Below are 22721 nucleotides of genomic sequence, written 5' to 3'. Positions count from 1 at the left end.
AGCGTAGGAAGCGTCAGCGAAGCACCCTACTCCGCCGCCGTGCTGCCCCCGGCTCACGGAGATATTTTAATTGCGCCGTTGCCTAGTTCAGGCCATTTTTGCATTTACGGGAACAAAAAAAAATTCGCCTTTAGGCACGCGGCTGTTCTTGTCAGCGTGCGCTCAGCAAAACCGGCCTCCCTTGGTATGGCAATTTGTCTCGCAAAGCGCTCCTCTTCAAGTGCGGGCACGTTTATTTTAGTGAGGCTCCAATACCTATTGGGATATATATGAGGGCTTCTGCGGGCAACGTCTATAGATTCTCGGCTTGCTGCGTCTGCTGTTTTCCTCCGTTCCGAACTGTTCAACCCGCATGTCCGCATATTTTTCTAGTATATCGTATTGACCTAGATGATTTCCACACGTGTAGCCATCAAAATCAACATTTTCATATCGCTTTATTTATTTATTTATTTATTTATTTACCAATACTGCGATCTGTTACAAGACAATAGCAGGGTGGGCACACAATATACAAGTAAACACACGCTGGAAACCCTAAACACGCTCTTAAGGCGTTAAAATAAAATTATAAATATATTATACAAAGGAATAAATGAAGAAACACGAATGCAAAACACACCATACAAATGCAACAACAAATATGCGGTGAAAAAAAAAGTAATGAAATATGAAACTAAGGATGGGTTACAAACATGTTTAGTGGCATTTGTGATACTTTATCATTATTGAGATTGTTGCAGTCTGTATTCGTTCTGGGGAAATAGGAATACTTTGAGGAGTTAAGTCATGCCTTTAATGGCGTCACTGTGAAATCGTGCCGTTGCTTTGTGTTATATCCAGATGAGCACGATATAATGTTGGAGGTTTTAATATCGTATTCGCCTTTGATTAGTTGAAAAAGAATTTGAAACGACAGATACGTTTTCTATGAGAGACTGGAAGCAAACCATTTTGATTAAGTTGTTGACTGATGGATGTACGAGTGGTGACGCTATCAACGTGTTCTGTCCAGGACAGGTAACTGGATATACGGAGTTCTAGGCATTTGAAGCTATTTACTTCAGAAAGGTTATTATTTTTAGCGGTATAATCAAATAGGAGAGGCGTTCTTTCTGTGTTATGCGCATGAACACTGTTTTATTGTAGTTAACACTGTCACAAAGTTCATGCCTGCCCTGTCCTGCTTTAACCTTTGTTTCCCAGAAACATGTCGCGGAGAGGCGTCGACGACTTTTTCCCCTCCCCCGCGGTGGAACGGCATTCACACCATAGCGCTGGAGGGGTCACTCAAAACTACTCCCCCCCCCCTCCTAGCATTGTTGCCATGCAGGTGGCAAGCGCTTGCACGTGTTGGGAACAGCAGAAGCGGATTGAACGCCCCGGCACTGTTCGCGGCCCCCAATGACTCCTCGTGGGATTAAGGCATTGTGCCGAATTCTTTCGACATTCCTGCATGGGTTCTTTTTTAGGGGGGGAGCTGCATTCCTCTGTGCGTGGCTCCTGAAGAGTCTTTCTTTTCCTGTGTTGTTTTTTTTCTCATTCTTTGCCATACGAAGGGGGCGACGGGAACGCCGCGCACTGGCAGTTGGTCTGGAATTTCGGTGCGTGCGGTCGTGAGTGAGGTCAGCCAGGGAAATGGTCGGCGAGGAGCCTAGGCGGAGATCTGACGCGTAGAGCGCGGCGATGGTGGTCCCGAAGACGCGAGGCCCAAGTTCGCCCGCATCCACAAGCCCCCATCAGCCCCGCGACGAGCAACCGCAGCCCGACGCTCCCTGCGACCGTCCTGTCGGTTTCCTCCTTCTTTGTGTCGTGTTGTTGCGCTTTTATTCTTGTTAGCGACCGGACCTTGCCACTCCGCAGCTAAGCCATCGTTTCTCACCACTCACTTCAACTCTTTTCTTTGTATTTTTGCTTTCTGTGTTTCTCGTTGTAATCCTTTGTACTGTATTTCCGTCTCGTAACATTTTTGTATAGCGATCGCCCTGATGCTTCTTTCTTTGTGTTAATTGTTGTGTTAACGTGTTCAGTTGGTGCTGGTGTTATTTGCGTCACGTCAGTGTACGGCGCTACCTTGTCGGGCATTTTAATACTTGGTTGTTGTCTGCCTAATTAAATTAATTCCCTACGTAACTTGCCTACGCCTCTTGCCTCCTGTCAACGACTTATCAGGCGTGGCCCCTATCGCCGGTCTGCAGTCGAATCACAATCTTTTGCACGCGGGGTGGAGAAGTTTGTCTCTCCTCCCCCTCCAAACTTACGGATAGTGCAGTGGTGGGCAGGCTGGCCCGATTAATTGTAACTTCGGCGCCAACCAACACTACAGCCGCGCACGATATCTTGACAAACTGGCGTCCGCGACAGGACTTGCTGACCACGATTGGCCGTGACCGCGAGGCATAGCGTTCAAGTGATATCTCACGTACGGTCGGAACTGAGAACAAAGAACCGTTGGTGCAATGGCAGAGTTAAACTAAATATAATTGCTCTCGGGAAGCAGCTAGGCTTCGAGGGGGTCGCCGTCCAGGAATTCCTCAGAGATGAGCGCGCGAAACAGCGCGAGCGCATGGAAGAAGAGCAGCGGCTGCTCGAGGAGGAAGAATGGGACAAGGCGCGCTCCGCTCGTCGAATACTCGAACTGAACGCTGAACTACAAATTCTCCACGCGGGTAGCGAGGGTGGCGGGAGCGCTGGTCCAGATTCCGCTTCGGTTCAAAGCGAACCTACATCGCGTTTCACGGTCGTCGGTCCACATAAGCTAATGGCGCCGTTTAACGATAAAATGGACGACTTGGACGCCTACGTGACCCGGTTCGAAGGAGTCGCAGAGGCGCAGAATTGGCCGCGAGACCAGTGGCCTACTGCCCTTAGCACGTGCCTTGCGGTAGAGGCGTTGAGCGTTTTTGGCCGCATGCCGGGAGCGGATGCGGTAGACTATGACAAGGTCAAGCGAGCTCTTCTGCTTGGTTTCCGCTTGACGGAGGAGGGATTTCGACAGAAGTTCCGGACAGAAGCCCCCCACGAGCACGAAACCCCGTCCCAGTTCTCCCGATTAGAGAATTACTGGGAGCGGTGGGTACAGCTCTCTTCGTGCGAGCAGACCTACGAGGGTATCAAGAGCTTCCTTTTGAGGGAGCAGTTTCTAGAGAACTGCACGCCGTCGATGGCTACCTTCCTGAAGGAGAAAACGGCGGGCGATCAGAATGAGCTGCTACAAAGGGCAAACAACTGTGTCACTGCTAGGGGGTCCACATACTTTGGCCGGCGTGAACAGAAACGTGAGGACCGGCCCGTAGACAAGTCCTCCGACGCTGGCCGCAAGGGCCACCAGGGAAAACCACTACCCGCGGCAGTATCATCCACACCACGCTGCTGCATTTGCGCGCGACCGGGGCATGTCGCGGCGCATTGCAAGGAGAGCCGGAGAAATCCTGAGCAGGGCGACCGGGCACGCCCTGGAGCAAAGGACGTGTCGGCCTGCATTCAAAACTGCTATCTAGAGCTGAAAGATGGCCAGTTTCTGCCAGCGGTGAACCTCGGCAGGGCCCAAGAGTCCGGGTTCCTTCCCGTCGTTGAAGGCCTCATTGTTGGGCAGAGGATAAAGGTGTTGAGAGACACGGGGTGTAACATTGTTATTGTCAACCGAGACCTTGTAACAAAGTCCTAAATTACTGGCCGACACCGAGCCGTTTACCTGGTGGACCGCTCGGTCAAAACGCTACCCGAGGCGCGAATTCAAGTTGACACACCTTACTATAGGGGAGAGGTGCTGGCCGGATGTATGGAATCGCCACTGTTCGACTTAATTCTCGGGAATATCGACGGCGCCAGGCATCCGTCCCAGCCCGACGCGACTTGGAGGGGAATAGCCCTGAGTACCGAAGGGGCCGAAGCGGATACATCGGATCCCGTACAGGGACAGCCAAGTACCCCGGACGAGCCCGCACCCGCGGCGGCCGTGACCACCCGTCAACAGTCCAGGCAGCAATCGTCGGAGACGTTCCGCAAGTTACGAGTACCATCCGCGATGGCAGAAGTCACCCCGACGCAGATTAGCCGAGACCAACAAGCGGACGAGACCCTCCGGCGTTGTTATCAGATGCAGAGGGAAGAGGGAAAGGTCCGGTGCAAGGGAGGGGGCTCGTACACCTTTCTGCTAAGAGATGACATGCTCTATCGCCAGTTCCTACCAGAGTCAGGCTAGGGTAGTTTACAGCTGGTTGTCCCCTTTCAGCACCGAAACAAGTTTGGTTCTCCGCCTCGCGCACTGCGGACTGATGGCAGGTCATTTGGGGCACAAAAAGACTTGTGACCGCATTCTGGATGATTTCTTCTGGCCCGGCGTGCATGGTGACGCTAGTCGGTTTGTGGCGTCGTGCGACAGCTGCCAGAAGACAGCCCCACGGGGATCAGTCAAAAAGGTGCCCCTTGAGAAAGTGCCTCTGGTTGACACGCCGTTTCGCCGGGTGGCTATCGACATCATTGGGCCCCTCAAGCCCACAACTCGGAAGGGGAATCGCTGCATCATGACGCTAGTCGACTATGCGACCCGGTTCCCAGAGGCCGTCGCCCTGCCCAGCATAGAGACCGTGCGGGTGGCCGAGGCTCTCTTACAAATTTTCGCCCGAGTGGGTGTTCCGGAGGAGATGTTGAGCGACCGAGGGTCGAATTTCACCTCGGAACTCATGCCAGAAGTGGGCCGTCTGCTGTCTCCTCGCCTGCAGACCACCTCGCCCTACCACCCGATGGCCAATGGCCTCGTGGAAAGGCTCAACGGGACGCTCAAGAAGATGCTCCGCCGCAGGTGCACAGAACAGCCCAAGGAGTGGGATCGGTTTATCGAGCAGCTTTCGTTCGCCTACAGGGAGGTCCCCCAGGCAAGCACTGGGTTCTCCCCGTTCGAGCTTTTGTACGGGCGGAACGTGCGAGGCCCCCTCACTATACTGAAGGAATTGTGGACGGGGGACAAACTGGAAGAGGAGACCAAGACGGCCTACCAGTATGTGACTGACCTGCGAGAGAGGCTCGAAACAACCTGTCAGATGGCACATGAGGCTCTAGAAGAGGCAGGTGAGCGATACAAGCGGTATTACGACCGCGGGTATAAATCGAGGGCATTACAGGCTGGAGACCAGGTGCTCTTACTGCTCCCCACCGAGCACAATAAGCTCACGATGAAATGGAAGGGCCCCTATGTGGTTAAAGGAAAAAAATGAGAAGTCGACTACGTATAGAGGTTGAGGGCAACCCAAAAACATTCCATGTCAATATGCTGAAGAAATACTTCAGCCGGGTCCCTGAAACCGACTCTCACGTGCCGGTGGTTGCGGCGGTAGCCTCCAATATAGACGATGGGGCGCTGGTGTGGCCTCTCGGGGAACAAGCCGACCACCGCGATGTCGCGGCGTCCGAGAAACTGACCCCACCACAGGCACAGGAGCTGCGGTCCCTCATTTCTCGACACAAGGAGCTGTTTTCCGATCGGCCCGGATTCACCACGTGGGCCGTGTGCAACTTAACCACTACCACCAACAAGCCCATCCAGGTCAAGCAGTACCCGCTTCCCTTCGCAGTGCGTCAGGAAGTTGAGAGAGAGGTTGCCGCGATGCTGCGGATGGGCGTGATCCCCAACAGTCCTGATAAAGAAGCCCGACGGTTCGAACCGCTTTTGCTTAGATTTCAGGAGATTAAATGAGGTACTGGTCGCTGACGGCGAACCAATCCCCCGCGCCGACTGCCTCATCGCGGAGGTGGGAGGCAAAAAGTTCTCCTCTAAGATGGACCTCGCGAAGGGCTATTGGCATGTCCCCCTGGACGATCACTCAAGAGAAAAGACGGCGTTTTCGGCTCCCAGTGGCCTTTACCAATTCAGGAACATGCCTTTCGGCATCAAGACCGCCCCAGCCGTTTTTGCTAAACTGATGAGGAAGCTCCTAGACGGGATAGACAACGTCTATCATTACTACGACGACCTGCTCGTAGCGACCGAGTCGTGGGAAGACCATGTCAAGGCACTGGAGCAGGTTCTCACGGGAATCCGGGAAGCCGGGATGACCACACACCCGAAGAAATGCGAACTCAGCGTGGATCAACTGTGTTTTCTCGGTCACACGATTGGAAAGGGGACCCTTGGCCCGATGGAATCAACACTGGACAGTTTTGACCTTTGTTTCCCAGAAACATGTCGCGGAGCGGCGTCGACGACTTTTTCCCCCTCCCCCGCAGGGGAACGGCATTCTCACCATAGCGCTGGAGGGTTCACTCAAAACTACCCCCCCCCCTCTTAGCATTGTTGCCATACAGGTGGCAAGCGCTTGCACGCGTTGGGAACCGCAGAAGCGGATTGAATGCCTCGGCACTGTTCGCGGCCCCCAATGACTCCTCGTGGGATTAAGGCATTGTGCCGAATTCTTTGGACATTTCATTATGTGTTCTTTTTTTTCTTTTTGGGAGCTGGATTCCTCTGTGCGTGGCTCCTGAAGAGTTTTTTTCCCTGTGTTGTTTTTTTTCCATTCTTTGCCATGCGAAGGGGGCGACGGGAACGCCGCGCGCTGGCAGTTGGTCTGGAGATTTCGGTGCGTGCGATCGTGAGTGAGGTCAGCCAGGGAAGTGGTCGGCGAGGAGCCTAGGCGGAGATCTGACGCGTAGAGCGCGGCGACGGTGGTCCCGGAGACGAGAGGCCCAAGTTCGCCCGTATCCGCAAGCCCCCATCAGCCCCGCGACGTGCAACCGCAGCCCGGCGCTCCCTGCGACCGGACCTTTCCACTCCGCAGCTAAGCCATCGTTTCTCACCACTCACTTCAACTCTTTTATCTTAGTATTTTTGATTTCTGTGTTTCTCGTTGTAATCTTTTGTACTGTATTTCCGTCTAGTAACATTTTTGTATAGCAACCGCCCTGATGTTTCTTTCTTTGTGTTAATTGTTGTGTTAACGTGTTCAATTGGTGCTTGTGTTATTTTCGTCACGGCAGTGTACGGTGCTACCTTGTCGGGCATATTGTAATACTTGGTTGTTGTTTGCCTAATTAAATTAATTCGCTACGGAACTTGCCTACGCCTCATGCCTCCGGTCAACGACTAATCAGGCGTGGCCCCTATCGCCGGTCAGCAGTCGAATCACAATCTTTCGCACGCGGGGTGGAGAAGATTGTCGCTCCTCCCCCTCCGAACTTACGGAGAGTGCAGTGGTGGGCAGGCTGGCCCGATTAATTGTAACTTCGGCGCCAACCAACACCACAGCCGCCCACGATATCTTGACAAACACACATTTGCCATCTTTCACACCACGGTAATATCTTCGCAGAATCCTTATTTAACCTTACTTGATCCTCAGAAGTAGTTTTATTCTTTCATACAACACACAATCATCAGCATATAATCTGATTTACACCGAGATATTGGATACAATGTCATTGCCAAAAATAAAAAAAGATGCGCTCCAAGAACGGGCCTGTGCGGAACTCCACAATCAAGAGAAACGATATGAGAAGAAAAATGATTTAATGCCACGAACTGGCGGCGGTTTCTGAGGTAAGCTGAAATCCACTCGAACAGTGTGTTGCTTTTCTATTATATTACCTAGTTTAAAAATAACTTTATTATGCAAAACTTTGTCGAATGCTTTCTTTTAATCAATAAATATAGCATAAGTCCGCTTTCCTTCATTTATTGCCTCTGCAAAATCATGTATGGTTTCAACTAGCTTAGTGTTAGTAAAATATCCTCGTCAAAAAATATGTTCTGCTTGAGTTAGAAAGTTATTTCGGTTAAGAAAATCAGCTATATGTTTATAAATAATATGTTCCTAATTTTTTCATGCTGTTGAGGTTCTTGATATCGCACGGTAATTTCCATCTCCAGTTTTATGAATTGGCTTGATTCGCTACTGTACAGATGAAAACAAGAGAAGTCGTAGGCCCTACATAATCCGCCGCCATAGATGACATCAATCCAAAAATTTTGGAAAACGCTAACCCAGCCTGTTCTAGTATTTTTTGTTTATTGTTTTCGCAATCACTCTCCGAAGGAACGATTCCAGACGACTGGAAAGTGGGGAAGGTCGTTCCCGTGCACAAAACAGGTAATACTGATTCACCTCTTAATTATCGGCCCATTTCATTAACAAGTATTCCGTGAAAAATCATGGAACACGTCATTTACTCCCAAATCATGCAATTCTTAGATTCCAATAACTTCTTTCATCCGTCACAGCATGGTTTTCGTAAGGGTTTTTCGTGCGAGACTCAACTAGCCATTTTTCTTCATGACGTTCACGCCAACCTTGATATTAATCTGCAAACTGACGCCATCTTCTTAGACTTCGCTAAGGCATTCGATAAAGTACCTCATCAACGTTTGCTTCTTAAACTTTCCCAGTTAAACCTACATCCAAACATCATCGCGTGGATTAACGAATTCCTCACGCATCGCTCTCAGTCTGTCTACATTAATAACCAATCCTCCAACCCGCTCCCAGTCACCTATGGCGTCCCGCAGGGTGGTCCCTTGTTATACCTCATTTACATTAACGACTTACCCCAGCGCGTATCTTGCCATATCCGCCTGTTCGCTGACGATTGCGTTATTTATCGTTAGGTAACTAACCCTTCTGACCAAGAATCCCTTCAAGCAAACCTAAACCTCGTACTAAACTGGTGTTCGCAGTGGATGATGACACTCAACCCTAACAAATGTAAGTACATGTCTTTTCACCGCCGTCGCAACCCTTTTGTTTTTGAATATTACGTTTCTAACTGCCCTGTTGACCTCGTCCAGTCTTACAAATACTTAGGTATCACCATTTCTGATGATTTATCTTGGCGACTGCACGTAACTAATCTGATATCATCAGCTAATAAAACATTAGGTTTCTTAAAACGTCACCTGAGGGAAGCCCCTCAACACGTCAGACTACAAGCATACATCTCACTTATCAGAACTAAACTGGAATACGCATCGCCCATCTGGAACCCTCATCAAGCATATTTAACAAATGCCATCGAAGCTGTACAAAACCGAGCTACCAGATTTATTCACTCTTCATACCCATACGACGTTAGCATATCATCTCTAAAATTACAATCAGGTTTGTGTGATCTTTCTGCTCGCCGTCGCATTGCCAGTCTTGTTTTGTATCACAAGTTTTTTTATTCGCCCCTAAGACAAGAACCATACATCTGCGCACCCCCACCACGCAGATCCCATCGCATCGGTCACCCTCTTCAAGTTTTGCGTCCACGAGCCCGCTCTACTACCTTCATGAACTCATTTTTTTTCACGAACAGCAACTGACTGGAACGGCCTTCCCCACCATGTCGCTGCCATAACCTGTCCATCCACATTTTCGACTTCTGTGATCGCCTGCACCTTGTAAACCCCACCCCTTATGTAACACCCCGAAAGGGGTCTTTAAGGAAAATAAAGTGATGTGATGTGATGTGTACTTTGTAGGGCGGTAATTTAGCGAAAGGTACTTCTGGGATCACTAAAACTTTGCGGAAGAATGATGTAGGTGGTGATGGTGGATGAAAGACGTTTGTTGCCTTAAAAAATAGCACGTGCAGAAAGGTATGATTGGACCGAACCTTAAGGGGCCGGCCCTCACAAACACTAGGTGGGGTCCCTAGTACGGGACCCCACTGGCGTCGACCGCTGCCCGGGCGCGCTCAACCAAGGCCTTTTTGAAATATAAGTCATAGCAGCCGAGCAGGGTCGCCTCTTAGTCCTCCCGGGTGGGGTTGGGGTGAGGGGGAATAGCAGGGTTGTAGAGGCAGAACCACACCATGTGGTAGATGTTCGAACACTTCTCCTCACAGTGCGGACAGCTGCCCGAGAAAGAAGGGTAGAAGTGTTTGAGAGCTGCCGCGCACAGCAAAGTATTAGTATGCAGGCGGTGCAGAAGCCGCTCCTCCGCCTTTGAGAGATCTTTAAACGGGCGGGGATAAAGGCCGTGGCCAGATTGATAGATTAAAACAATATATCTCAAGGAGTAAGCCGGAGTAAATTCGAGTTCTTGATCTTCGGGGTCGGAGGAGAGCGTCCGGTGAGAAAGCACGCGGGCAGCGCCATCAGCTGCCTCATTTCCCTCAAGGCCCATGTGAGCAGGAGACCAAAAGACATTCCGGTGAGCGGGGTCCCAAGTGTAGACGCTGTTTTAGAGGAGGCGGTACCCAGCCCTGCTCGACGTTCCAATAGGCCCCTGGCGAGTAGGAAATAATTGTTTTGGAAGTGGGATGAGATGCAGCCAACGCAGTGGCGACCTCCTCCGACGGTGGTATGTCACTGGATCGGAAAGTAAGGCCGTCCACTGTTTTAGATTAGTAGAAAACTGCGGCAGTGTACCATCCCCCATGGTGGGGGCCGGAGGGATCCACGTACTTTCAGAAAGGGAAATCTACGGAAAAAGCTTTACTTCACATAAAGGATAAAATAATTAACAATATAGAAAACAGAATTTTTACACTTGGACTATTCTTAGACTTTAGAAAAGCCTTCGACTCGGTCTGTCACAAAATTTTACTGCGCAAATTACAATTCTATGGGATACGAGGTTCCGCACTTAATCTTATTCAGAGCTACTTATCATCCAGAGTACAATTCACAATGATTAACGACATACCTTCAAGCCACGGCCTTATACGCACTGGTGTGCCACAGGGCTCAATACTGGGTCCTATTCTATTCCTAGTTCACATAAATGACATTGTTAATATTCTTCCTTCCTCCGAAACAGTTTTATACGCTGACGACACAAATATTTTCTTTCATGACGCGAGTTTACAAGCCATAGAATGTAGAGCTAATCTCTGGCTAGAAAACCTTACATTATGGTTGAGGGCCAACAGGTTAGAACTAAACATCATGAAGACGAAGTATGTAATATTCAGAGCTAAAAATAAAGTCATAGATAATGAGCCAATCATATTATACAATTCGAATATTTTACAACGAGTACAGTCAATAAAATTCCTTGGAGTTATATTTAATGAACACCTGTTGTGGACTGACCATATTAATCAAGTAAGAAAAAAAAATTTCGCGATCAGTGGGCCTTCTAAATAAATTTAGACTTCTATTGCCAGTATGGCTCAAAAAGCAACTTTATTTCAGTTTAATTTATTCACATCTTCGCTATTGTTTACTGATATGGGGAGACTCAACACAGACTAATTTAAATGCTTTGTTTTTACTACAGAAAAAGGCCATACGAGCAATTGCTAATCTAGGCTACTTGGATAGCACTAACTCGTGGTGGAACAGCTTGGGGTTACTGACAATTTTTCAATTAAAAACTCTTCGGCTAGCACTTGAAACATATAACAGATTTCATCTTGAAACTAATTTTTGTGCAACACCAGAACTACCGCAAAACCCATATCCCCTTCGACACATGACAATAAGAGCACCAAAATCAAGAACAAATTACGGATTCCAAACGATTAGATATCAGATGACTACCTTTTTGAATGAAAACAGAAATTTTCATGACCTCCTCCATCAATGCAGAACTCAAAAAATATACAAGAGAAAAGTGATTGCACTGTTGACTTCAGGACTAACCGGTACATCCTGTGACATATTATAAATTGATAACAGTCAACATGATTGTATATATATATTTTTTTCCTTTTTATAATTCCCTGTAACCCAACAGCACGCATCTTAACAACTTCGAAGATACCTTAACATTGTTGTACAGTTTTTCCTTTGTTTTTCTTTTAACATGCCAGCAAGTGTAATGGCGACCGCTACATTTATTGTATTTGTTTATTTTGTGTGTGTATGTGCCGAGTGCAGTTTGCTTACCCCCAGGGAGGAAGGCCCTCGTCAGGCACCACGCCTTTTGGCCTCCTTCCTGAAGTGTATGAAACACACTTCAAATAAATACTTTTCAAATAAAATAAATAGATTACGCCGGGTTTCGATCCATAGTGGCGGGCAGGGCTTCCGCCCCCGCCAGGCACCGGCAATTATGGCCCTCGCGGTTCATGTTCGCGGGAAGAGGGCGCACGTGGCGGGCGCATCTCCACTGGGATGGAATACGCACGCGCTCTTCATGAGAGTGGTGTGTTGGATCTGTAGTCGGGCAAGGAGGCGGTGATCCGGCTATGTCTTCGAGAGACGTGTATTTTGGTTGGTCAAATGGGCTTCCCGGAGCTCCCGAAATGTGTTCACCATGCCCAGCCCCGGGAGGGGCTTGTTGGAGGTCTTCGCGGGGAGGTCCAGAGCCCGCTTAATAATTTGGCGGAGGATGACTTCGATTGCATCCTCGTCTCGCTTCTGCAGGTGGAGGTACGGAGTCCAATATATGATTCGACTGGTTATAAATGCATGCGCCAGCCGCAAGGCGTCCTTGCATCGTAACCCCCCGCGCTTTTTAGAAACCTGGCAGACCATGTGGCCCACTTGTTCCCCCACCTTACGGTGTTTGCGTAGACTATAGGACTCAAAGTTTCCCTCGCGTGGAACCACTGAATGATTGGTCGGCATACGCGTTAAGTGCAAGCCTGTCAGACAGGCCTGTCAGAAATAGGAACTGCAGTCACGTACTGTGCATATTTTAGCAAAGTCCTGTGGATCTCGACGCTCAGTTCCCTCTGAGCAAAACAAGTGTAGAGCTGCAAGATACAAAGAGCGGCGATCAATCTTGCCGCAATCTTCGTATGTCGTGCGATGACACGTTTTCATGGAGGACAGCCGACGCTTCTTTGACGACAAAATTTTGATTCCCACCCAGGCTGTAAAAGATCTAAAAAGCAGGCGGCATGTTTAGAGCCCCTGGCTGTCGGCGAGCTCTGCATCCTTTTTTTGTCTCGCATTCATAAAACAAGATGTGGCGGTTAGGATGGAATTGTCAGCTTTACATCCGGTACCTTCCTTACCTTTCTACTATTGAGGCGCAGAAGCTTAGCAGTCGCGAAGTGGACGGTACCCATGGTTCTTCAAAGCTGAAGGGTTTCAAGGATTTCTTGTTTTCTCGTAACACAATCTGAAGCTCCGTTTTCAGCTTTGGTCCTCCGGAAACCTTAACCACTTCGAGATAGCTTTTTTTAACAACGAGAATGGCACGAAAACACGGAAAGTAAAACACGCAACATAATGCCTTTTTTCCAGGTTTTGCCTGCCCGGCTGTTCAAAAAAAGAATTCAAAATGAACCAACTACCTCATTTCTAGCTTATTTTGCCCTTGAAGACGTTCACTATCCGATCGAATTTGTTGACGTTTACGCCCGGTAACCACTGCCCTCGCAATAGTTTCCTTTTTACTTTTTGTGCTCGGTTTATCTCTTTCGGCCATGAGCTTCGCCTGTTCACTGTGCGGTCGTCACCAATACGTGCAGCGTTTAACACTGTATTTGGCTGAATACCGCTTTTACCTGCTCGGTTTCTAGCTGCCTGCGGCGTTCATATCTCGGTGGTGGGCATACTACATGCGGCCTACAGGGGCAGCAGAAAACGCCGACTGTCCGGGCCACGTCGAGGCCACGTGCTGTGGCGTGCCGTGCCGCTACTCTTTTTTTGCCGACGCCGCTTGCGCAGCGTGGTACGCTTTGTGTTGCAGCGGAAAGCGCTCGTGGCGTCCAGCGGCCCGGCCGCGTCGTTGTTGCCGCAATCGATGGGAGTCTCCCCCAGCAACCCTTCGAGCGGCCGGCCGTGCCCAGCAGTGCAGGCTCGCGCCGGTGAACTTCTTTCCCTCTTTCCGGTTCCTCCCTCGCCGACGTTGATCGGCGCTTGTCCAGCTGCGGCACGGAACAAGAATGCACGCTGCGCGGGTGCAGCAGGCTCGCTGCCGCCCGTGCCTCGGTGAATGCACCGCTCCCGTGCGAGTGCCGGTGGTGATGGTGTCGCAGGCTGCCGGAGACGCCGGCTCCATATGAGCGTGTTGTGTCCTCCAAGATCGCATCATGCGCTGTGCGTAATCGTTTGCATTGACGTACGCCAGATGAAGCCTCGTGTTCGTGGATCCGCCGACGGTAGCCCGAACGCCGCTGTGGAGGTTTACATTTGACTGTCACAAATCATTTTGGCGTTAACTACTTTGTGCTGTTCAGCCAGTTGGGCAACTGTGTGCACAACGTGCCGGCTTCAGCTGCCTCCGAGCAGAGCACGTTGCCGCCAGCATCTCCTAACCACCGATACCAGAGGCATCGCTTCTATATTGCCACTCATGTGGCCTTGAAATTCGAGTCAGAGCGGCTGGCCATATTGTTCACAGGCATCACGTAATCTTCATTATGTGTACGCTGGCTATTCAAGTATTCAGACTTCAGACTACGGTGACAAACGAGACTGCAGTAAAAGAAGTGAAGCCAAAGTATATTTTTATCAGTTCTCGCTCCTCCAAACGCTGTCTTGCTTGTGATGCAGAGTCCTCAACCGCTTCCGCTGTCATCGTAACAGCGGCATTAACTTTGTTGCCCCTGAAATTCGTCACCCGCTGAAGAGTGTGTTGACCGTGATTTCGTCAGTGCGGAAAAATCAGTCAGTAAGGCGTCCTTGAGCGCCCGCTCTAACACCTCCTAGGATGACGTGCTATAGTTCGTAAATAACTGAATTCCGAGGACCAGTCTGCGCCGCAAGGAAAAAGCTGCCTACGAACAAGTTCGCTGGAAAGCAGTGCCACAAGTGGAAGTCGACCACCACGCGCGTCACATTCTCCACGCATGCCGCTGCGATGACGTTCAGGGGACAGCAATGTGGAGACAGCGCTACAGTTGGATTCCTCTGATGGATGCCGGTGATTCACTCGTTACCACGCACTGTTTGTGGAATGCTCCACGCTCAAACATGACCGTTGGATTAGACGATCTTGTAGAAGCTGCGTAACTGAGCTATTACCAGTCTTGTGCTTAGCGTTTTCTCGCATGCGTGAACTGATGGTGAAAACGCTGAGGCGTTCTTAAGTGCGGGAATTTAGCGACTACAGCTCCCTTGGTCAAGTGTTACGCAAATTACTGAGTATTTCATGCGCAGGCACACAGCCATAATCAATTCCTAGGTTTTGTCCTTTTTTCAGACTTGAGTTGTACAGATTCTGTCAAAAACAATAGTTTCATTACAAAACTGGTTGGGCTTGCGTTGCGCTGTTCTTTGCAACCGCGAGTTAATGTTCTTGTCTTTCCCATTTCCTCGATACGTTTCCGAGAGAAATGAGCGCACATTTAAACGTAAGCATTCGATGCATGTATCTACATAACTTGTAGCCGCCGCGCGAACTTCGGTATTAAGATAAATCGCAATAAGCGTTTCTAGGCGCTGCTCCTTTCCGCAGACCTACTTGAAGTAGCTAGATTTATCCTCGATATTCTATTCGCATTTATATCCTACAAATCAGAGAGTGCTCCCATGCTATGCTGAAAAAATCTTAAAATGACCGCGCAATGGCAAAATTGCAATGCGTTCTTTACTGACCTGAACATTTTGTCCAGCCTTTAATAATCGTCAATTGCTCTGATATAATTCAGGACGCTTCCTCTTCTGTTCAGAAAATTCATAGGGAGGAGATCAATGGCCGTTAAAATGCACCAATCTCTGAAGTTGACTGCATAGTCGCCAGGCAGCCTTTTTTGCGATTCAACCAGAATATTGACGCTAGCAAATCCCAGTGAAACAATGCTTTTCATTTAAAATCTCGCTGGATGAACTTTAATTAGCCTTTACAAAGCAGCCAGGAGCTTTCAATGTAAATACAGTTAGCACAATAAAGCTTTGCGTTCAGCGTAATTCAGAACGAGATGCAAATAATACTGTAACAAGGAACGTTAGCCCCATGGCGAGCACTTGTCATGTTCTATGTCGCTCATTTTCTCTTCTGGAGTTTTTCTCTGCACCGCTTCGTTCGTTGCCCTTTCGGACACTCAATGATTTTTCGGGTTTCGGCCAGGAACACGTTGCTATAGGTGCGTGCTGATTTTTTTTTTTTCGCTGCTGTGCATAAGGTCAAATTCATAGAGCGGATATGCCCGAGTTATTGAACTGCACACACGCACACGCACACCCCCTCTCTCTCTTCTATATTAACAACTTAACTGCTCAATATATTTTCCTAACTATATTCACATAAATATTAAATGTTTGCCGGTCAGTGCTCCTGAAACAGCAGTCTAGTCTCCAAATAGTGCTGCGTTTCTTTCCGAATTCGTTCACCGCTTATCGCACATTTTTTGAGGTGGTGACGTGTACTCGTCTTGTCCTGCTCGAACAATTTCTCCCTATTTTCTTGCATAAAAGCAACGAAAGAGGTCTTCGATCTGAACACGGTGTTTGGTAACCTGACGAAAGTTACTGTCTAAGACATCAGACTGCAAACATTTTTCGTGTAATACGGTTTTCTCTTGAAAGGCCATCTTCCCTTCGCTGGTTTTCGACCGATGCCACAATTTCGAATATAAACCTGCTCAGACGAAACAGGCTGGCGCAAAATTTTCAGCCCTTCTGTTGAGCATGGTGTTTTCAAGCCTTAGTTCATAGCAAACGCACATGCCTAAACGTATGTGGGAGGCCTACAACTGATTTATTCTTGAGCCTATCGTTAACACGAATCTGGGGTCGCAGAACAACATAGCTGTGCTAAGAACTGACTCCTAATATCAACTTCAAAAAGAATGGCGTTGACATTTCGTTCTCCGCCGCCATCCTCTTGCCTTGCAGACACCAGTCCCAAAAAGTTTGCACAACACAAGCTTCGAGTGGTGAGTCTCTTAGTCGGTACCAGTAACACAGATTGAAATATATTTTTTGGCAGCCACCACAGCTGCGCTTCCAAGAACTTGTAATTTTCTGCTTAGTTCGTCGCCAAAGCTGACCAAGTGCTGGACAAGTGAAGTCATTCATTTGTAGATACAATCAAAACGAAGAACAAGTCCGCAACCTTCGGCACACATAGTTCATCAGAGAGTGGGGGCTTTCCCTTGAATAGAAGTGGGTCCGTAATGGCCTTTTGATGCAAAATTTGCGTTTCTGATCAAGAGGAGAAATGCACTCCACATTGTGTCCTTCATTCTCCGACTCTTCGACTCGGACGCGATAGTGAGTACACTGAAATCATAAAATCAAAAACCAATTGGCGGACTGCCTGCCTGAGCTATTAAAGGAGCTAGGCTATGCGCATCTATTCATGACCTACGAGGGTACTCTGTTATCTCAGTAGTTTTTCTTTCGCCATACTGTTTTCTTTGCGAATGGGAATTCTCTTAGTTTGAACCCGTGGCGGAAGAGGGAGATTCTGTGAAGTTAAGGCCTGTAGCTGTAGATTTTGCTGGCATCAACTTATTGAACAAGCTTACGTTAACTACGATGATGTCCGGGTATATGCAGGAGCAAAGCCCTAAAATCTTGTATCGTAAACAGCATCAATATTATAAGCTCTCCCTACATGACAGCAGCATTTCGTACTTAACTTTTTCTTGAGAAAGAGCACGCCTTCGAAACCGCAGTTGTGTATCCTTCTGCGATATAGTGCAGCACTTGCGAAATAATTTTCTAAGGTTTCAAGATGATCAGGTGCATTCCTTTAGCGGTATCTGAAAACTCGTGCTTCAGCGCTTTTCGATATTTCCCTGTTCTTTGTAGGTTCCGCTACATGTTTTATTGACCGCCTAGTATACTCAATAGGGTGCGCTTTAAAAGACCAATTTCTTCGTGAGGTAGAACCAAATACATGCTTGCTCTGGTAAACTACTTTAGCGCGTCACAAGATAAACTTGCTTTGAGAGTATTCAAGATTACAAAGTGCGAAGCAGTTTATAGCCTGCATGCAAATTGGTTTATTTGCGCATTGAAAAGCGGGTTATAAGTTTTCCCGATTGCAGCGTGCGCTGCTGACAATATTTTGCAATAATAGCTTGTTTGTTAAACAGAGAAAGAGGTTACTACAAAACACCGAAATCCCTAACGCCCTATTTTATGGATGAAAATACAATGACCATAGCTTCCAACACGTTAAACACGCTTATGACCGCATTTTCCCCGCAGGGAAAATGCGAGCACGATTACTTTATTTTGAACGAATTTGATTTATAAAACCAGAACTCCGGTCGTTCTCAGGAGAGACTGCCTATGATATTTGTATTTCTAGCTCGGAACATTTCAGTGAGACATCAGAAAGGCCACTCTTCACGCTGAGGCTTGGGTAAAGAAGGCTGTTGTGTGTAAACGTAGAGAATAAAAATATGCGGTATATATGACGAGGTAAGGAAGACTTCAGAGACAGGAAACCAATGCGCAGATCAGTGCACGAAAGTTTAAGGATGCAGAATTGTGCCCCGTCTAACTACTCTTTGTTCGTAGCAAGTCATCACTGTAGTTCACGAGTTTCTTCTCGCCGAAGTTTTGTAAAATGATTACCATAGCAGGCTTCATCTACCAACGACTGCTGTTTTTTCTGCAAATTCCTCTGTCTAATGTCGCGGGCAGGTAGGTGGAGGTTGCTTGTGAAACACAGCGTCATGCCTAACCACCTGTTGCGATGGTAGGCTGAGCTTGTTTGATGAAGCTTTATTAAAGACGCTCTATCAGTAAATGCTTACCGTCGGGTTACTGTCGCTTGCATATATTTAACACGCTGTGAAGGAACTTGTGGGTGTCCGCTGACACTCATCGTAGCTCGTGCAATAGAATAGATACTTGGTAACAAAAAAAAAACCTCAAACCGGTAGCTACTGGTCACACTGTGACGGCACTAACAGAAAGGTAAAGAAAGACGCGCTGAAATATTTCAGTGTTCCAGCACGTGGTACAGAGATAGCTCCAGCACAGTCTCCACAGGAACAAGAGACAAAGTGTCCAGTGTCGGGACGAAATCTGTCTTACCGGCGGGCGCTGAAAACAGTGAGCGTGCGTGCTAAGTGGTGTGGTGTGGTGTTCGTAATTTTGTCACACCATCACCACCTCACTGCCCCCCTCCGGCACTCCCTGCCAAGCAGTATACAGTTCCTTCAAAACACGCAAATGGCCTTGTGCGTGATCACTGGACGTGTGGATGGACTGGTGCACTGAGCGACACCCGTGAGTGTGTGCGTGCTACAGCGATCCGGGGGTTTCGTGCGGGGCCATGGCCTTCTATCTGCCCAGCTGCAGTGCGACGCCCCACACCGTCAGGCCTCGCTACGCCGACGTCGACGAATACGCAGGATTGGAAGATAGGTAAGACGCCCAGCTACGTCCTTTGTCTATGGAATAAAACTGGGCACGTTTACCGTAAACTGCGACAAGATGTGCGACTGAAAGCATCTCGGTATGCCTCAGGGGAGAGGTGAGTGCTAGTTTCACTCAGTAAGTAGTCGCGAAGGTGGCCAAGTTTGGAGCCAAGAAAAAAAAAACATTGAATTAGACTAAAGGGACTCTCAGAACAACATTAAAGTTTTGGTCTTAGTAAAAACTGATTCTACCGCCCCTCTTAGCTGTGTCACTTTATTAATACTAGAAGCAGACATAGCGCACCACAACGGGACAGAGGAAAGGAGCACACCGGTCCTCCGTGCTCCTTTTCTCTATCCCGTTGCACAGCGCTACGTATTCTTCTAATATGTTATACCAACAAGCACGAACTGGCACTTTAAGTAACTTTATGCGTTTATTTTATAATATACCTTCATAACGGACGTCCCTTATCAACCACCTGACCTGACCGATGGCTGTTCTGATCAACTTCACCGTATTGTAACTGACGTACCCGTATATTTTTTTATTTGGGTACCTAGGCAACTAAATAGGAGGCTAGGTGATATACATAGCAAGAAATCATCCCCCGTGGCATATTAAAACTCCTCGGACCAATTATAAATTACATATGATTGCTTAAGAGCTGTCAAACCACTTAAATATGCTGCACCACAAAACAACTAATTTTGTGGCTTTTTTATGTTATACAGTGACGTCGTCACATAATATGTATACACTTTTACCCTGTTGTTAAAATGTGCTTGTAGCTGCCAATAAATCTGGGGTCGAGGGCTCGTCAAACTCTTAAGATTTTTCCGTCAGCCCTCTTTGTGGCATGTTTGTTATAATTATTAAGTGCGCGAAACAAAACGATTGTAGAAAATTAAAAGCAGACAGGGAAACAATTGTTTCATTGCCAGTTATTTCAGTGTATTCTACATCAGTTAGGACACACAGTATGTGGAAACAAGTAATAGAGATGCCCGTGCATTCATGCAGACTTGACTATATTTTTCATCCTGCTAAATCATTTCCAAGCCCAGTTTCCAAACGAAAGGTCGGCAGGCAGGGAACAAAGTGTGTTTATTATCGGACAAGGGGCTGCTTATATAAGGACAGGTACAAGCATGAGCATGCGCACTTCGTACTGTAAGGGCACGTGTTAACATGACAGTGCGCATGCTTACATCTTCCTTCTTTTCGAAGAGAAAAAAAGGGGAAAAAGCTTACTAATTCACATGTCAGGGACCTAATGCTGTCGTCTCTCTGGCAGGGGGTAACGTTGTGGCGGTCTACGCAGACGGTCACTTCTACGAAGGATGGCCTCAGGTTGTAGCTCCGCCATGTGGTCAGGCTGGGATACCGACTCCGCAGAAACTGTCCCTTCAGGGTCCGACATAGGTTGCATTTCTTTGGAACTGAGATGCTCCCTGGTGTGCCGCAGCTCTTGCCCGCTGTCTGTAAGTAGGGTGTATGACCGAGGTGTGCCTGCAGGGTCTACAGGCACAGCTGGCGACCAGGTTCTGCGTATGGTGTCGCACACTGGTACTGGAGACCCGGTGCGGAGATGTGGTAGACGCTTGGCCGCCCGGTAGCAGAAGATCCGCTGCTTTTCTCTGAATTCGTAGAGGCGATTGCGAACGGATTGTGGTGGCACAGTCTGCGGCTGGGGGAGAACCGGCAAGTGCTGGGGGAGAACCGGCAACTGCGTCCTTGTTTTGCGGCCCATCAACCTTTGAATGGGCGACTTCAGTTGCTCGTCCCTTGGCATGTTTCGCCACTCCAGCAGGGCGCTGTAAAATTCCAGGGTTGCGAAAGGACACTTCGTTAGCAGTTTTTTCAACTCCTGCACTGTACGCTCCGCCATGCTGTTACCTCGAGGAGAGTACGGGCTTGAAGTTACGCGGGCAATTTCGAGCTGCGCAGCAAAAGAGTAGGAGCACGCGTTGTTGAAAGGTGGGCCGTTATCACTACACAGCTTTGCAGGGATTCCGTGAGTCGCGAAGACGAGCACGCACGCATTGTTTACCGCTCTCGCTGTTGTCTGACGCAGCTTTTGAACGTCGAAAAAAAAACGAGTAGTAATCCACGAGAATTAGGTAGGACTGGTCATCGTGGTGGAAAATATCAAGCCCTACTACTTGCCATGGCAGGCCTGGTATCCCGTGGCTCAGCATAGGCAGTCTGGTGTTCCTGCGCTTGTACTTTTCGCACTCTGCACATGACTTAGCTATAGCGGAGATGTCTGCGTTCATGCCAGGCCAGAACATTACTTCTCTGGCTCTCATCTTCATTTTTTCCTCGCCTCCATGTGCGGCGTGTAGCAAGCGCAAAATTCCGGTCGCTTGGCAGGAGGAATGACTATTTGGTTGGTTCCGGGTAGCAGGCCTTAACGTCCAGCTCGTTGCGGTAACACCAGTATGGACGCAGGGCATGCGGCACATCGTTCTTCGTCTCCGACCATTCTGTGCTCGAGTAACGGCGCAGTTCAGCCATACTAGCGTCATTGTTAGTTTCGTGCCGAATACTCTTGAGCTGCTGATCTTACACAGGATGCGCAGAAATAACGCTGACTTAAAATTTTTCTGTCTCTCCAGTTAACTCCGTAGCACTCGGGAAGTGAGAAAGCGCATCAGCTTGAAGCAACTCCTTTCCTGGTTTGAACGTAACCTTGATTGCGAATCTTTGCATAACAAGCCTCATGCGCTGCAATCGTAGCTGGCATCCACAAAGTGGATTTTTGAATATAGATTCCAGAGGCCCGTGATCCGACTCGATGGTAACCTTTGACTGCCCGAAGATATAACCTTCAAATTTTGTGCAACCATGAACCATTGCCAATATTTCCTTCTCGATCTGCGCGTAGCGCTGCTGTGCTTCCGTTAGCGAACGGGATGAGTAGGCAACTGGCTGCCCGTACTGTAGACGAACGGCTCCTACTCCATGCTGACTGGCGTCTACTGACAAGGTCAATGGTTTTCATTGGTTAAAATAGGCAAGGACTCGCGCCTTTGTGAGGGTCGCTCGAAGCTGACGAAAGCTGCTATCCTTTTTCAACAACTCGCGAAGCGGCGCTGACAACGTGAATATGTTAGGGACAAACCGCGCCACGAAATTGATCATGCCGAGGAAAACTTGCAGTTCCTTACGGTTTTGTGGTGGCGGAACTTGCACGATGTCCTCGACTCTGCTGGGGTCCAGGCACAGTCCCTCTGGAGTCAGAATGTTGCCCATGTAGCGCACTCTGGGCTGGAGGAAATTGCTCGCTAAGCCGCTCACCAACTGCGAACTTTGACGCATCTGTGGCCATAACGAAGGGCAAATTAAAATCCGGGTGGCGCAACAGCGGTGCACTCATTAGCTTCCTTTTCAGGGCCCCAAAAGCATCCTCCGCGTTTTCGTACCAGCGAAAGGCGATATTTTTGGCTGTTAAGGCGGTGAGCGGCTTAGCGAGCTTGGCGAACTCCTCTATGTGCCTTCGGTAGTAACCGATCAGGCCGAGAAACTGCCGTACCTGGCGGACGCTAGTCGGGGATGGAAAATCCGAGACACACCTTAG

At 48.6% G+C, this 22721-nt stretch overlaps 1 protein-coding gene across 1 annotated transcript; it reads right to left on the bottom strand.

Moving 5' to 3' along the window:
• Positions 1-20411: 20411 nt before the first annotated feature.
• On the bottom strand, positions 20412-22396 carry LOC144129454 (uncharacterized). The gene is made up of 2 exons (XM_077663636.1): positions 22298-22396; positions 20412-21215 (listed from the first exon to the last, which is right to left on the bottom strand). The coding sequence occupies exons 1-2, from the start codon at positions 22394-22396 to the stop codon at positions 20412-20414; spliced, it is 903 nt and encodes a 300-aa protein (XP_077519762.1).
• Positions 22397-22721: the final 325 nt, after the last annotated feature.

The sequence above is a fragment of the Amblyomma americanum genome, chromosome 4, assembly GCF_052857255.1.
Source record: "Amblyomma americanum isolate KBUSLIRL-KWMA chromosome 4, ASM5285725v1, whole genome shotgun sequence".
Classification (NCBI taxonomy): domain Eukaryota; kingdom Metazoa; phylum Arthropoda; class Arachnida; order Ixodida; family Ixodidae; genus Amblyomma; species Amblyomma americanum.
The sequence above is the reverse complement of the archived record's forward strand: the minus strand, read 5'-3'. Positions and strand labels throughout refer to the sequence as shown.